Source organism: Panthera tigris, chromosome A2 (genome assembly GCF_018350195.1).
Source record: "Panthera tigris isolate Pti1 chromosome A2, P.tigris_Pti1_mat1.1, whole genome shotgun sequence".
Taxonomy (NCBI): Eukaryota; Metazoa; Chordata; class Mammalia; order Carnivora; family Felidae; genus Panthera; species Panthera tigris.
Window position 1 is genome coordinate 8,684,545 of NC_056661.1, and position 17,024 is coordinate 8,701,568.

Genomic DNA, 17,024 nt, shown 5'->3' on the forward strand with positions numbered 1-17,024 from the left:
GGAAGAAAGACCTAGATGGGCCCGTAGACCCTGGGAGGTAGGGGCTCCTCTCCCCACGACTTATTCTGAATGCATCCTGAGGGTGACAAGGGAAGGGTAGGAGCTGTCAGGTGAAGACAAAGGGAAAGCTTGGGGTCTGATCTGTCAGTCCCGGATGCCGCAGACCCCTTGAAAAACCAGGCCACCAAACGTTAAAGGGGCAGAGACGCCACGCTGTCAGAGAAGAGAGAAGGCCGCCCCGAGCCGGAAAACCTTTATTTGCTGTACATTCAAAGGGCACCTCATGCTATTACACTAGTCCACGGTTTGTGCTGGTGACCAATCAGCCTCAGCTCTGTCCCTGCTGCTGTCGCTGCTGATTGTTTTCCTCTTCTTCCTGGCCCTCTGGTGGGGGCGGGGGCGGCTCCTCCAGTCCTGAGGAGGTCGCCAGGAGCTCCCCGGTGGACCCCGCCAGGCGGAAGACCACGGGGATCTGGGCCAGGCCTGGGTTGGTCTCCTGCAAGCCCTGGATCCACCTGGCCAGCGTGGCCTGGTCGTGGGCACCCGCCACGCATATGGCGAAGACAGGGCCTTCCTCCACTGTTGGGAGAAACAGGCGCTCAGAGTTTGTGCCGTGGGGATTGGAGCAGCACCCCCGTGCCTGCACCCCTTCCGGGCCACAGGCGGATGTTTCTTGCGCATCCAAGCCTTTGCACAAGATATCCCCTCTGTCTAGACTGCCAATCCCATGCTTCACCTAAGTGATGCCTCCTGGTTCTTTGACATTCCACCAGGAAGTCCTCCCCACACCCCACCTGAAGCCTGGTACTCCTCCCCTTAGGCCCCAAGAATATAACTTGACTTGCCTGTTCCCCCACTGGCCAGAGCTGCCTAAGGGCAAGGACTGAGCCTGTCCTGGTCACACTCAGTAGCCAGCACAGAGGTGTTCCATGACCAAGGGCTGACAGGCCTGGAGCCCCTGGGGAGTGAGGTGTGTGTGTGTGTGTGTGTGTGTGTGTGTGTGTGTGTGTGTGTACTTGGGCATCTGCTGGGTCTGCATGTGGCGACTGGGCTAGGTCTCAGCCTGGGTGCCAGCCTTCCACCCCAGAGGCCTCACCTCAGCTGGTGTTTGGTGCCCATCCCAGTTGTACCTTTATGGATGTCAAACTCGTAGTCATCCCAGCCGCTCCTCCCATAGTCCAGGTCCAGCTGCATCGGGTAGTAGAGATTCCATTCCTCTGGAATTTCCTCCACTTCCTACCCGGGGAAGGGGATGCAGGCAGTCAGAGGCCCAGGATCTCGCAGCCGGCTGAAGCCTATCCCCCCACACCAGGGGCTATCCCTCCCTTCCCCTTCCCCCCTGCACCTCTGAGATCTCACATGAGCCCTCAGGGTGGTGCCAGCCCACCCCCACCTCACACACACTCACGCCCCCCACTGAAGCTTTGGGCTCTCACCCTCTCCTCCGGGGGCAGCAAGTCAGCTCTGAGGATGTGATAATAGACACATTTGTCTCGGAGCCACAGGGAGAAGGGGCCCTCGACGAAGATAGGCCGGGCTGGGTTGTGGTGGGCCAGGGCAGCCTGCTGATCAGGAGTCTGGATGCCTGGTATGGAGACACGCGTGCCCAGGGAGCCCTGGCTGAGGGGCTCTACCCGAAGGCCCATGGAGCCCACCCAGCAGGCCTGGGGAGAACCCAGCCACCCCAGGCCAGAGCCTTACCTACAATGTGGGACTCAGTGGCATCTGCCGCACCTGTGGAGTCTTTGGCAGAAGGCGTCTGCAAGGAGGAGCAGGGGTGGAAGGAAGCTTGTGAGCCCCAGCCCCTACAGGGGAGCTGGGGAGAGAAATGGGGAGCGGGAGGTCCCGGCAAATTCAGGGCTCCTCTCAGCCTCCTACCCGTCGACTCAAGCCCATCCCTTTTTCATTTCTTCCACTTTGGCAATAGCCGCTGACATTGAAGATGGGCACACAGAGGGGACCCTGGAGCCCACCTACCTGCACTAAAATCCACTCTGCCACAGGCCGTGTGACTGTGGCTCAGCCAACGTACCTGGATGCTTCCGTTTCTGCAGATGCAAAATGGGGATGACAGCACTTAATTCGGAAGGTCCCAAAATGCTGAGAACAGGGCCTGGCACGTACTAAGGGCTCTGTGCTTGTGACGGTTTAAAAAGAAAAATAATTTCACATGCACAGTGTGCTCCCGAGGAGACACAGGAAGCAAATCAGGGTTTGTCTCTGCAGAAAACTGGGAGGAAAGGAAATCCCTTTTATATCTTTTTGATTTTACATACTGCCGTGATTCAAAAAACCAGATGAAATTTAATTTAAAAAACAAACAAACAACGCATCTTGGGGTGCCTGGGTAACTCAGTCCCACCGACCACCTGACTTGATTTCAGCTCAGGTCATGATTTCATGGTTCTTGAGTTCGAGCCCTGCTTTGGGCTCTTCCCTTCTCTCTCTGCCCCTCCCCCACTCACATGCACCCGGGCACGTGCGCACATTCTCTCTCTCAAAAAGTAAACTTAAAAAAAAAAATGCATCTATTCTTCGATTGAAGTGTCTGAGAGCTTACAACTATTGCAACACATATCATCCATCCTTTCAAATTAAAAAGAACAGAGGTGAATCAATAGTATGGACATAGAACAAGCTCCCAGCCATATTCTTAAATAAAAACAGCAAAAGGCAAGGTGCAGAACACGGGTAGAATGCTGTTTCATTGGAGAAACGTTTTTTGTTTTTTTTTTAGGTTTGTTTATTTACTTTGGGAGAGACTGAGACAGCATGAGTTGGGAGGGGCAGAAAGAGAGGGAGAGAATTCCAAGCATGGCCAGCACAGATCCCTACGTGGGGCTTGAACTCACAACTGTGAGATCACGATCTAAGCCGAAACCAAGAGTCGGAGGCTTAACTGACTGAGCCACTCCAGTGCTCCAGAGAAACATTTTTAAAGTAGAAGTTTTTGGGGGAGGAGTGGGGTGAAGGGGAGGGAGGGAGACACAGTATATGTTTTGCTCCTGGGCCTTTTTACTGAAAAATATAATTAGTCTGATTTCTTAATACGGATTTTTCATTTTAAATTTCACACGTGTTTCTTCTTTCTTTAGCATTTTGATTGTATATTTTTCTTTGTCTCGCACACTAAAAATCTTGGTTCCCATCAACAGTAGCACCTTTACTTATCCATCAAAATACACAGTTTGGATATTACTGCTAACCATAATGCTGTGGGACTTAAGCTTGGGATTTCTCTACAGATTTGTGTGTTCTTAGAATAGAGGCCACAGAGGATGGGCAGTTGGATGACTGACTCAGAAGAACTTTTTGTCTCAGTGGTTTTGCCATCAAGGAGATGTTTCGGCCGATCCCTTTTGTTTCTGTTTGTTGCCAGTATGGTGGTTCCCCCTCCTCCCCATTTCTTTGATTTTGTTTTAAATGCGCTAAAACATCGGGGTGCCTGGGTGGCTCAGTCGGTTAAGCGTCTGACTTCCCTTCAGGTCATGATCTCACGGTTCGTGGGTTCGGGCCCCGCATCGGGCTCTGGGCTGACGGCTCGGAACCCGGAGCCTGCTTCGGATTCTGTGTCTCCCTCTCTCTCTGCCCTTCCCCCGCTCGTGCTTTGTGTCTCTCTCTCTCAAAAATAAATAAACGTTAAAAAAAAATACACTAAAACATTTACATAGTTGCAATGTCGATCCATTTTAAACAGATGTCTCTCTTCCACTCCTGTTCTCTCTACCCCATCTCCTCTACCTGCCCAGAGATAATGATTTCTACCCATTTCAGACTTATCTTGGCATTATTTATTTTTGTGAAAATAGGCAAATCGATGTATGAACTTTTATTTCCTCTCCCTTCTCATGCTGAAGGGAGTTAACTGGACCACTGAACATACTTCAACCTTTCACTTGTGGTTTTTTTTTGTTTTTTTTGTTTTTTTTTTTTACCAACCTGACTGAGGTGTTATGATCTATGTAGACAATTCCCTCTTGATGGAGCTTGGATCGTTCCCATTTGAGATCTAGGCAGTGTTGGTGATCATTTTACCATGTTTTCAACCTTTCTGTACGTGCTTTTCAAAATTAGGGGGAGAAAAGAATAAATACAAAGGCTAGATCGGCTTGCAAATGCACAGAATCTCTTTGGAAGGAGACACAGATGTGGTCACCTCCGGGGAAGGAGAGTGGGGACTGGGGACCAGGCCGTGGGAGAACTCTTCATCCTGTGTTCTCGAGTACCACTTGGCTTCTAAAGCTTTACTTTTCAAAAGGAAGACGTGAGTTAAAGAATACCTTTCCTCTGGAATATGCTCCAGGCCAAATCTCTGTCCTTTCTCACCCAGACACCCCATCACCCACTCTCCTATTAACTCGGTCCTCTGCCCACCCAGCCCCACCCAGCCCCCATTCAACACCCATGTGGCCAAGCACCAGAGGATGCTTTCAAAACAGAAACTCCTTCCAGAACAGAGCTCCCACCCCATCCTTCCTCTTCTCAAAACTTCTATGTGGCTCCCTCTTCACCAACAGGTCCAAACCACGCTCTTTAACCTGGTGCCCTCCTGGTCTCTTCTCCCCAACCCCGACCTCCTGCACTGGCCAAAGGAAGCTCTTTCTACATCTCCAGCAATTCCAGCTGCCCTCTGAACCCCAGCCCAGGCTGCTCCCTCTGCCCAGAATGCTCTCCTTGTCTCTTCTGTCCTGAGTGCAGCTCACCCTCACGTCCTCCAGGAAGCCCTCCGTGCTCCTTGCCCTTTCTGGGCTCCCAGAGCCCCCAGTGCTTCTCCATCTCAGAACCAGCAGCTCTGAGAGAAACTATCTGCTACCTGGGGTCAGCCTTCAGGACCACAGGATCCCCCCATGTGGTCTGGCATGAGTGGGGCCCCTAGAACACTGGTGTGTGTGTGTGTCTGTGTGTGGACTATTTCATTCAGTCATTCGGCAAACACCTGCTGAGCTCAGCTTTGTGCCGGACCCTGTGCTGAGCCTTGAGAGACACAGGGGAAACTGAGTCGTGGTGAATGAGCAACCAAGCCAAGCACCCAGTGTGCCTCTGCTAGGGTGGTCAGGAAGGGGATCCTGAGGAAGGGACAGCAGAGCCGAGACCTGAAGAACATGAAGTCCTGGGGACAAGTGTCCCTGGCAGAAAGAAGGGTGAGCACAAAAGCCTGAGAAGAAAACCGGCAGAAAGGAAGCCAGATGCCCAGAATACAGACAGTAGGGGGAGAGGGGCGGGAGAAGAGGTCAGAGGTCAAGCCGCCGGGAGGAGTGAGGGCCACGGGAATCTAGCAAGGGCTCAGCCCGCGGCTGTGGCCGAGGGTGCGAACGGGGGTGGATACCTGGTAAATGGTGACCCTGGCGCTGAGGTTGGGCTCCATGTGCCGCAGGCCCAACTTGGCCAGGTCCACGGGGTCCTGGGGCAGGTCCCGGGGCAGTGGGAAGGGGTTGATATTCTTGAAGCGGGAGAACCACAGCTTCATGCGCACGAACTTGAGCATGGGGTAACTTTTACGTCCAAATATCTGAATCAGTAGGAACTCGGTCTCCTTGTTGGGCATCACCCCTGTGTCGGGCAGAAGCAGGCAGAGCCTCAGGGAGGGGGCAGGAGGGAGAAGGGGAGACAGAGACATGGGAGACGGAGAGGGCCAGAAGAGCCGGGACCAAGAGGGAATCATGAGGAGGGCCAGATGGAAAGAACCAGAGACAGGAAGAATTTAGTCAGGGAATTGATGACGGTGAGGGAGAAAAGAATCAGAATTTAAAGGAAAGGTCAGAGGGAGAGATGAAAGAGGAAAGAGACCAGAGACAGAGGAGAGATTGAGAGAGGGGGGAGGGGGCGCGAGCCAGCAAAACAGACAGAGGAAAGGCAAGTTGGAGCCATGGAGCGACGGAGGGGCCCACGTCCCGGGGGGAGAGCCCGCTGCCTGCCCCTGGGCCTGCTGGCCTCACCATGGTTCTCCATCTGTTCCAGGACAGCAATCCCGCACTCCTGCTGCCGTGGGTAGTGGATGAAGATTCTCTGGAAGATGCTTCGAGGCTGGAAGACCTCCTTGGGAAAGACGTCGAGCAGCAGGTTGTAGACGGCCAGGTCCCGCTCGACGCCATACTCCCGCATCTTGCGCAGGGCCAGGTAGATGAAGTCGACGTGGCCCCGCTTGTGCACGTTATGCTGCCCGAAGGTCTGCACGGCCCGCACAAAGTTCGCCTTGTCCTGCGCCCCATCTGGTGCCCGCCTAAACAGCTCCTCGTGGGGTGCCAGGGCCCTGGTGGGTCCCCCTGGGGGCTTAGGTGGGGGAGGGACCAGCCAGGAGTCAGAGCTGTGGGTGGCTGCGCTGCAATGGAGACCCCGCGGGGCCTGGAGGGACACCTGGGGACAGAGAAACCGCTACTGGAATCTGGCCCCTCCCAGGGCCCCTGGGGGACTGCCGGGCCGGCTCTTTCCTGGGAAAGGTGCCAGCGGGCATCCCTCAGGGCCTCTGAGGCCGTGTGGTGCTGTGGTAACAAGCCCAAGATCAGGAACCATTACGAAGTGTGAGAGAACAATGGTAAAACCCCCATGGAGGCAGCTCGGCAATATTCGCCAGGATAACAAACAAACACCCTCGGATACAGCGATCCTGCGTCTGGTTTTTAAATCCTACAGCTACCTACCAACCTGTGCCCAATGACTTTTGCCTTTTCCACCGTAGCAGGGGAAAGCGGCCCCACCGTGCATCAGCAAGGAAATGGTTAAGCAAATGGCCATGAACCTGGACGAGGGGCACCTGCGTCTATCAGACACACTGAGGAGGGTCTTGTGTGACCCAGAACGAGCCCCAGGGTATATATTATGAAAGCAAAGCAAGCAATGTGTGAAGTGGTGCGTTCAGTAGGGTCCCATAGGTATAAAGAAGCCTCACCCACTGACATACAAGAGATCTTCATTAGCTGTGGATTCCGTATTTGGAAATTTGCCTGCTTGCTACATTGATTTGCAATCCCAACGCCGATACTCTCAGCACTTTCCTGGTCATTCACAGACACAGGCTGTGCAGTGAGAAATCTGAGTCACCCAAGCCCGTTCATTCCCAGCTGAGATGGAATAAGGTGACGCTCAGCCTTCTGGATTCAGCCCTTGTATTCTCAACAAGCGTCCTGTTAGAGATTTACTTAGTGCACATTTTCCACATCTTCTGGTCGGTGCTGTTGCGGTTGAAAATGGCCCCCACGCATAGTACTGACGGGCCGTCCAGCGTTCCTACAGGCAAGAAGGCTCTGCTGTTCCTTACAGAGAAAATACCGTGTGGTAGATAAGCTACATTCAGGCTTGAGTTATAGTGCTGTTGGCGGTGAGTTCAACGTTAATGAGCCAACAGCATATATTAAATAAGATGTCTTTAAACAGAAACGCACATCCAACAAGATACTGACTCGCTGATGAAACTGTGAGCAGAGGCTCGCAGGAACCGACCCCACATTTCCCCGGAGGCGACAGTTCAGTATTTACTAGTTCAGTGTATGCGGCCACTTTATCAAACATAACCCCGGCGGATAATGAGAATCAACTGTATGTATATAATTTTTTTGCTCCTGTGAAATATATCTGGAAGGGAATGCGTGAAGTGGGGAACATCTCTTGCCTCGAGAGAGAGGGGAGCTAAGTGGGGTCATGGTGTAGCCTTAGAACTTTTTTTTTTTTTAATTAAAAAACCCTTTTTTTTAAAATGTTTATTTATTTATGACAGAGAGAGAGACAGAGCATGAGCGGGAGAGGGGCAGAGAGAGAGGGAGACACAGAATCTAAAGCAGGCTCCAGGCTCTGAGCCATCAGCACAGAGCCCGATGCGGGCCTCGAACTCACAGGCTGCGAGTTCATGACCTGAGCTGAAGTCGGACGCTTAACTGACTGAGCCACCCAGGCGCCCCGGAACTTCTTGAATGTTGAACCAAATTGCCCGCTGTAACTAGCCGTATTGTCTATTCAAAAGATAGCTTTCAAAAACTTAAAAGAGAAAAGGCGGATTTTGGAGTCGGCAGGAATCTTGGCTTGCCTGTCCTCTGCTAGGTTATGGCCACATGCCACTTTACTGCTCAGGCCTCGGCTTCCACTTCTGTTTTGATGGTGTTTCTCTTGGGTCAAGAAGATCTTGTTCCCCAGAGTGAAGAATGGAGGCTACTGGGGACAGGCGAGATCCCTCCGCAACGTAAGACAGCAAACTACAGCCTGTGGGGCCAATATGGCCAACTGCCTGCTTTCGTCACTAAAGGTGGATGAGAATACAGCCACGCGCATTTATTACGTCTAGTCTGGGGCTGTGTTTGTGCTACAGGGGCAGAGCCAGGTAGTTCTAACAGAGACCGTGTGGCTTGCAAGGCCAAAAATACGTATTGACTCAGTACAAAAATGTTCGCTAACCCATGTGTGGATGGCAATACCACCAAATTTCTGACTTGAAATGGAATTGAATGTTTAAATTACAATGGTTATACATACGGCATCTTTAAAAATATATGGCGAGGGGCGCCTGAGGGGCTCAGTCGGTTAAGGGTCTGACTCTTGATTTCGGCTCGGGTCATGATCTCACGATTTGGGAGATCGAGCCCAGAGGCGGGCTCCTTGCTGACAGCATGGAGCCTCTTGGGATACTCTCTCCCTCGCTCTCTGCCCCTCCCCCACTCATGCTCTGTCTCTCTCTGTCTCAAAAATAAACACATTAAAAAAAATTTTTTTTTTTAAATCAGAAAGGAAGCGGGGCGCCTGGGTGGCTCAGTCGGTTAGGCATCTGACTTCAGCTTGGGTCACACGGTTGATGGGTTCGAGCCCCGCGTCAGGCTCGGGGCTGACAGCTCAGAGCCTGGAGCCTGCTTCTGTTTCTGTGTCTCCCTCTCTCTCCGACCCTCCCTGGCTCATGCTCTATCTCTCTCTCTCAAAAATAAATAAACACATTAAAAAAAATTTTTTTTTTTAAATCAGAAAGGAAGCGGGGCGCCTGGGTGGCTCAGTCGGTTAGGCATCTGACTTCAGCTTGGGTCACACGGTTGATGGGTTCGAGCCCCGCGTCAGGCTCGGGGCTGACAGCTCAGAGCCTGGAGCCTGCTTCTGTTTCTGTGTCTCCCTCTCTCTCCGACCCTCCCTGGCTCATGCTCTATCTCTCTCTCTCAAAAATAAATAAACATCGAAAGGAACCTCTAGAATGGCCAAAAGAAGGGGAGACAGTACCAATGAGATAAAAGCATAACAAAAAGCATAGCACGCGGCCTGGCCCAGAGGAAGTGCTCGGTAAGGGAGGTACAGGCATAGCTCGGAGATATGGAGGGTTTAGTTCCAGACTACAGCAATCAAGCAAGCGTCACAATAATAGGAGTCAAACCGATTTTTTGGCTTCCCGGTGCGCACGAAAGTTATGTTTACACTACACCGTCGCCTATAAAGTGTGCAATACCACTAAGTCTGAAAAAAATGCACGTACCTTAATTAAAAAATACTTTATTGCTAAAAAATGCTAACCAGCGCCTCAGCTTCCGGCAAGTCACTATCACTGATCCCAGATCAAATAGGGTAATGATGAGTAAGTCTGGAGTACTGCAAGAATTACCAAAACGGGACACCGAGAACAAAGTGAGCAAACGCTGTCGGACAACGGCACCAACAGGCTTGCTCGACACGGGGTCGCCACAAACCCTCAATTTGTGAAAACAAACAGACAAAACCCAAAACCGCATTGTTTGTGAAGCACAACAGAACAAGGTCGGCGGCCACCATCACTGTGGTAGCCATCTATGCCCGTTGACTGGCTTGGGCCATCTGGTCACCCCGGGAAGGGATGGAAGTTCAAGTTTCTGCCCAAATCTCAACAAGTGGATACAGGGGTCACCCACAGCCACCACCCACATCTACTTAGCTCACAAATCCTTATTTCCAAATTCAACTCCCTTACCCGCATGGGCACCAGCCCTTCTTAAAATGAATTAAGGCGGGGTCAACTGGCCCTCAGAACAGATAGGCCGGCCGGTGTGAGCAGACGACTGTTCAGCTGGTGGTTACCTGAGAGAAGGGGGCTCCCGTGACGGTGGCCCCGCAGATGCCTCCGCAGCCCCGAGAGAGGCCCCGGGCCAGCAGGATGGCTTGGGCCCAGCTCATTGCCTCCACTTGTCAGACAACCACCTGGCCGAGACAGAGAAAAGACAGCATCAGCCAGCTAACGGAGAGGAGACCCCTTCCGGGCTGTGGCCGTGTTCCAGACTGCATGGCCAACTCACCAGCCCCACTGGTTTCTTCATTCACCGCATGGACTTACAATGGCTGTTACGATCAAGCGTCCCGATTTTCTTGGGCTAAACCTTTCACTGCCTTGAGGAATCTGTTCCTGCCATGGCCTGCCTCCCTACTGGATCATTCTTTCTTTTTAACAGCTTTATTCACGTATCATGTGGTTCAGCCTTTTCAAGTGTAAAATTCAATGGTTTTTTTTTTTTAGTACATTCAGAGTTGTACAACCACCACTGCAATCTAATTTCACACCATTCTTGTCACCCCAAAAAGAAAACCTATACCCAATCGGCAGTCTCTCTTATTTCCCCTCATCACTCAACCCCAGGCAAGCACTGACCTTACTGTTTCTATAATTTGCCTATTCCGGGTAGTTTGTACAATACGACGCGTGCTCTTTTGTGGCTGACTTCTTTCACTTAGCATGTGTTTAAGGCTAACCATGTCGTAGCATGTAACAGACTTCATTTGTTTTGTCAAAAAATTCCATTATACAGATATAGCCATGTTTTATTGATCTATTCCTCAGTTGATGGATAGTTGGGGTTGTTTCGACTTTTTGACTATTAGGACTAGTGCTGCTATGAACACTTGGGTGGAAGTTTTGTGTGAAAAAGTGTTTACACGTCTCTTGGGTAGATACACAGAAGTCAAATTGCTGAGACGTATGGTTAATTCTAACATTTTGAGGAACTACCAAACTGTTTTATTTTTTCATTTTAATTTTTTAAGCTGGGCCCACACCCAATGTGGGACTTGAACTCACAACCCCACGTCAAGAGGTGCATGCTCTACCAACTGACCGCCAGGCACACCCGCCAAACGATTTTCTAAAGTGGCTGCACCATTTTACATTCTTATGAGCAATATGTAAGAGTTCCAATTTCTCCACATCCCTGCCAATTCTTGTTGTCTTTTTGATTACAGACACACTAGTGAATGTGAAGTGATATCTCATGGTTGGATTTGCACTTCCTTAAAAAGCGACGTTGAACATTCTTTCATGCCCTTATTGGCCGATGCGTATCTTCTTTGGAGAAATGTCTATTTAGATGCTTTGTACATTTAAAAAATTGGGTTACTTATCTTTTTATTATTGAGTTGTAAGAGTTCTTTATATATTCTGAATACTAGACCCTTGTGTTTTACAAATACTTTCTCCCATTCATTAGACTGACTTTTCACTTTCTTGATGTTACTGTTTGCAGGACAAGTTTTTATTCCAATGATGTCCAATTTATGTTTTTCTTTTATAGCTGTGATCTTGATGTTATATCTAAAAAAAAACACTAAATTAAGGGGTGCCTGGGGGGTTCAGTCGGTTGAGCGTCCGACTTCAGCTCAGGTCATAATCTCGCAGTTCTTGAGTTTGAGCCCCACGTTGGGCTCTGTGCTGACAACTCAGAGCCTGGAGTCTGCTTCAGATTTTGTGTCTCCCTCTCTCTGCCCCTTCCCTGCTCATTCTCTGTCTCTCAAAAATGAATAAACATTTAAAAAAAAACAACCCACTAAATTCAAACAAAAAACAAACAAAAAAACCCCACTGCCTAGCCCAAGGTCATGAAGATTTACTCCCATGTTTTCTCTAAGAGTTTAATAGTTTTAGCTCTTACATTTAGTCCTGGGATCCACCTTGAATTAATTTTTCTGTATGGTGTGAAAAAGGGGTTCATTTCATGTGGATATCCAGTTGCCCTAGTACTATCTGTTGAAGACACTATTCTTTCTGTATTTCTGGGTCTTGGCACTCTTTTTCTTTTTTAAATTAAGTTCTAAAATTTTAATTCCAGTATAGTTAACATACAGTGTTATATTCATTTCAGCCGTACAATATAGTGATTCTACAATTCTATACATTACTCCGTGCTCATCGTGGTAAGTGTACTTTTTGTCTTGGCATTCTTGCTGAAAATCAATTGACCATAAATGTAAGGGTTTAATTCTGGGCTCCCAATTCTATTGATCTATATTGAGTCTTAAGCCAGCACTACACTGTTTTATTATAGTTTGTAAGTTTTAAAATCAGGAAGTGTAAGTCCTTCAACTTTGTACTTTTTTTTTTTTTTTTTTTACAAAGTTGTTTTGGCTATTCTGGGTCCCTTGCAATTACATATACATTTTAGAATCAGCTGTCAATGACTGCAAAAAGTCAGAGGGATTCTGATAGGGATTGTATTGAGTCTACAGATCAGTTTAGGGAATATTGGTATCTTAATAATATTAAGTCTTCTGATCCATGAACATGGGATACCTCTCCACTTATTTAGATCATCTTTAATTTCTTTCAACAGTGTTTTATAGTTTTCACTGTATGTGTCTTTTATTTATTTTGTTAAATTTATTCATATTTCATTCTTTATGAAGCTATTACGTACATGGGATTATTTTCTTAATTTCATTTCCACACTGTTCAGTGCCAGTATGGCACTATATGTATTTCTATATTGGCATACTATTTTTATATGCTGATCTATCCTACAACCTTGTTGAACTCACTTATTAGTCCCAATAGCTTTTTATTGGATTCTTTTCTATATACAAGATCACATCATCAGCAAGTATAGTTTTATCTCTTCCTTTCCAAACTGGGTATCTTTTACTTCTTTTCCTTTCTCAAGTGCCCTTGCTGGAACCTCCAGTACAATGTTGAATGGAAGTGACAAGAGTGGACATCGTTTTCTTATTCTTGATCTCAGGGGAAAAGTGTCCAGTCTTTTATTATTAAGTATGATGTGAGCTGTCTGTTTTTCATACATGGCCTTTATAAGGTTGAAGAAATTCCCTTCTATACCCAGATGTTGAATGCTTCTATCAGAAAGGATACTGGATCTTGTGAAGTATTTTTTGTTGCATCTACTGAAATAATCATGTAGTTTTTATCTTTTATTTTGTTAATATGGTGTATCTCATTAACTGATTTTCAGATTTTAAACTAATCTTGCTTTTATGGGATAAATTCCACTTGATCATGGTATATAGTACTTTTTATATGTTGCTAAAGTTTGGTTTGCTTGTTATTTTGTTGAGGATTTTTACATCCATATTCGTAAGAGATATTGGTCTGTAGTTTTTAGTGTCTGTTTGATTTGGTATCAGGATAATGCTGACCTCATAAAATGAGATGGGAAATGTCTGGATCATTCTTATCACCATTTAAACTTTCTCTAACATCTCCCATTTTGACCTGAAGACTCCCTCCAGCCTCTGCTCCATATCTCTGCTCCCTTTACAGTAAAGTTTCTCCCAAGAGGTGTATACACATTATGTTTCCTCACTCTCTCCAACTTGGCTGCTGCCCCAACCACCCCACTAATACCATTTGTAAAGGCCCCTTTTGCATTTTGCACTTATGAAAGCCAATGATTATTTTTAAGGCTTCATTTTGCTCAATTTCTCAGAAACATACATCATGGGTGAGGCCCTCCTCCCACCTTTTTGACATGACCCACTTCCTTCTTTAAAGCTACAATGTCTGCAAACTTGAATGTGTAGATGAATCACTTAGGATCTTGTTAAAATGAAGATTTTGATTCAGCAAGTCTGGGGTAGAGCTAAAGATCCTGTACATCCAACAAGCTTCCAAATGATGCTGATGTTGCTGGTATGGGGACCACACTTTGAGTACTAAGATTGCGAAGAATCCCACATCCTGAATCTGTCTGTCTGCTACCCTGAAGTGTCTTTCAACTTGTTCCCCTCTTCTCTGTATTCTTGTAGGTGGCTTTAATGGTTCTCAAACTTTGTTCATATTAGAATCATCTTGGGGGCTTTTAAAAATTCCCATGCCCAGGCCATACATCGGATATAATAAATCAAAGTATCTAAAGGTAGGCATCAGCATTTTAAAGGACAGCAATGGGGACGCCTGGGTGGCTCAGTGGGTTGAGCACCCAGCTCTTGACTTCAGCTCAGGTCATGATCCCAGGGTCATAGATCGGCCGAGCCGGGCTCCACGCTGAGCACTCAGCATGGAGCCTGTCTGGGGTTCTCTCTCTCTCTCTCTCTCTCTCTCTCTCTCTCTCTCTCCCTCTATCCCCAACCCGCTCACACTCTCTCTCTCTCTAAAATAAAAAATAAAATAAATAAAACACTCTGGTGACTCTAATATGCTGCGAAGATTGAGACCTTAATCTGAATTTTCACTACTCAAAGTGTGTTCCAGGGATCAGCTATATCAATATCATCATTTGGGAGCTCATTAGAAAAGCAAAATCTCGGGGCGCCTGGGTGGCTCAGTCGGTTGGACGTCCGACTTCGGCTCAGGTCATGATCTCGTGGTCTGTGAGTTCGAGCCCCGCGTCGGGCTCTGTGCTGACAGCTCGGAGCCTGGAGCCTGTTTCGGATTCTGTGTCTCCCTCTCTCTCTGACCTTCCCCCGTTCATGCTCTGTCTCTCTCTGTCTCAAAAATGAATAAATGTTAAAAAAAAAAAAAAATTAAAAAAAAAAAAAGAAAGAAAAGCAAAATCTCAGCCCTAACCCAGATCTCCTGAGTCAGAATCCACATTTTAATAAGAGTCCAGGTTTCTCCTACGTGTGTTAAAGTCTGAAAAATGACAATCTATGTTCTGATGGATTCCAAACAGTTATTGCCAGTCCTGACCTCCAACCCCCATACCTAACTGCCATTTTGGCATGTACCCAGCCGTCTCCAACTTAATCTGCTCCAAAGTGATATCCCTGCTTAAACGTGTTCCTCTCCACCCTAGCGAATGACACCACCATTCCTAGTCATTCGGGCCACAGACCTAGAAGTCATTTCTGCATCCGCTATGTCCCTCATTGCCCCATTCAGTCCACCAAGTAGTCCTGATGAGTACGTCCAAGTCCATCCCAAATACATCCATTTCTCTGCATCGGCAAGCCACCACCCCAATCCCATGATCTCTGTCCTTAAGGCCTACCCAACGTCCCCTCCAGTCAGTTCTCCCCGCCATGGCCAGAGGGAGCTTTTTTTTAAATGTAAACTAAATTCAGTGTTCTCTGCCTAAAAATCACTAGTGTTATATTACACAGATATTCAGATCTGTAAGTCTGAACCCCGTGGTGGGGGGTAGACAGGGTCTACCTCTCCAAACTCAACTCTTATCACTCTAGCTCTCGCAGCTCTAGCTACGCTGTTTGTTAAACAAGCTAAGTTTATTCCAGTCTCAGAGCCTTTGCACTTGCTATTCCCCCTGTTTGGAAATTTCTTCTCCTAGATTCATCCATAGCTGTCTCTGGTTGTGCAGCTCTATGTTCAAATGAGAGGGCTTCCTGGACCACAGCCCCACTCCCAATCCAAGCACCCATCACCCTGATGAATGCACTGTTAACAATTATTAGCATCTGAAATCACCTGTTCCCTGCATTTCTGACTTGTTTAATGTCTGGCTACCCCAGGAGATAGTGGATTTTTGTCTGTCTTCCTCATTGCTGTGTTTCCAGCACCTGGACAGTGCCTGGTACAAAGCAGGTGCCTAACAAGTATCAGTTGAATGGGGAGAAGAGCTAAATTGCTACAAAACATCTATGATCTGTACATCTGAACGCCGTGGCGGGGTGTACCTACAGCAGCTCTGAGGCTGGCTGCCAGGATTCTGGGATCCTTGGGATAAACAGACGCGGGTCCGAATTCCAGCCTAGCTGCCAACTTCCGGCGTGACTTCGGGAGAGGCCCTTAACCTCTCTGAGCCTCAGCTGTCTCATCTGCAAAATAGGAGATTAGGGACGTGGGGAGGGTAGTATACAGAGATCGGCTTTTTCCAGCACGTCCCCGTCCCGCACCTCCAAAGGTCACGGTGCCCTGGCCCTGCAGCTGGGTCGCTCTGGGCTGTCCTCCCGTCCTGCCGGCCCAGAACCGGCCACCCCAGGACCCAGCAGTTTGCTCTCGCCTCCCCACGGGCGATCTACATACTCACGCGGCAAGCCGCGGACTCCAAGCCGGCTCGGTCGTGACTCCGGGCGCCGCCATTTTACCCAGAGAGCTTCCAGGTCAGGGGCCACCGGGGAGACAGCAAATCGAGAACACAGGTTTAGAGAGGTCCCGCCCAAAATGGAGGAGCACCAATAGGAAGACAGAAAGAACTTGGTCCCTCCTCACACCGAGCCAGGCCCCACCCCTAACAGGGCAAGCCGCACCCCCATTAAGGCAGGGAAAGGAATGATTGGGCCGATCCGGGCTGGGAGGCTGGACTTAGGCGGCCTGTGACTCCAGGTGGAGGCCCAGTTTTCCCACCTGAAATGTGGAAAATAAAACATTGATGGTAGAAGTGATGTGGATTCCTTCGTTTGTTCGCCTAACCTTTATTGAGCGCTTACCGTGTGCTAGGCGCAGTTTTAGTCGCTGAGGATACTGGGCTGATACATAGCAGTGAAGGAGACAAGTTTTGCTAATTAGCTCCCTGACTCTGGGCTACTGCTTAACTCATCTGTGCCTGGGTCATCTCACCCTGAAATGGGCCAGTTATAATAACCTCATGGGATTATATATATATATATATATATATATATATATATATGAATTTTATATACGAATTTTATATTTATGAATTATATATATTATATATATATATATATATATATATATATATATATATATATATATATAAATTGTGTATATATATATAAAGCTGCTGGGCATAGGCGGTACCTGGGGCGGGGCGGAGACTTGGCCACAGGGCAATGACCACCCCAGCCCATTCCTATGGCGCCCCCTCCAGTGGTTCAGCCTTCTGACTTGGTCTCGCACCAAAGGAGCTCCTGGGTGCTCTGCCAGCGCGTGCTCGTCAGCCTCTGGCTGTGATTTGGAC

The 17,024-nt window shown here is 48.3% G+C and overlaps 1 protein-coding gene across 3 annotated transcripts; it reads right to left on the reverse strand.

The window, feature by feature from the left end:
• Window positions 1–158: 158 nt before the first annotated feature.
• ECSIT (ECSIT signaling integrator) lies at window positions 159–16,211 on the reverse strand. Of its 3 annotated transcripts, none has more exons than XM_007079300.3 (9): window positions 16,134–16,211; window positions 15,785–15,921; window positions 10,012–10,131; window positions 5,937–6,354; window positions 5,327–5,550; window positions 1,702–1,759; window positions 1,437–1,585; window positions 1,131–1,236; window positions 159–579 (listed from the first exon to the last, which is right to left on the reverse strand). In XM_007079300.3, exons 3-9 carry the CDS (start codon window positions 10,105–10,107, stop codon window positions 329–331), a joined length of 1,302 nt encoding a protein of 433 aa, XP_007079362.2. In that variant the 5' UTR covers window positions 10,108–10,131; window positions 15,785–15,921; window positions 16,134–16,211; the 3' UTR covers window positions 159–328. The 3 variants fall into 3 exon arrangements, with proteins under 3 accessions (XP_007079362.2, XP_007079363.2, XP_042834173.1); XM_007079301.3 differs by having other exon boundaries at window positions 16,130–16,167; XM_042978239.1 differs by lacking the exon at window positions 16,134–16,211 and adding an exon at window positions 16,000–16,123.
• Window positions 16,212–17,024: the final 813 nt, after the last annotated feature.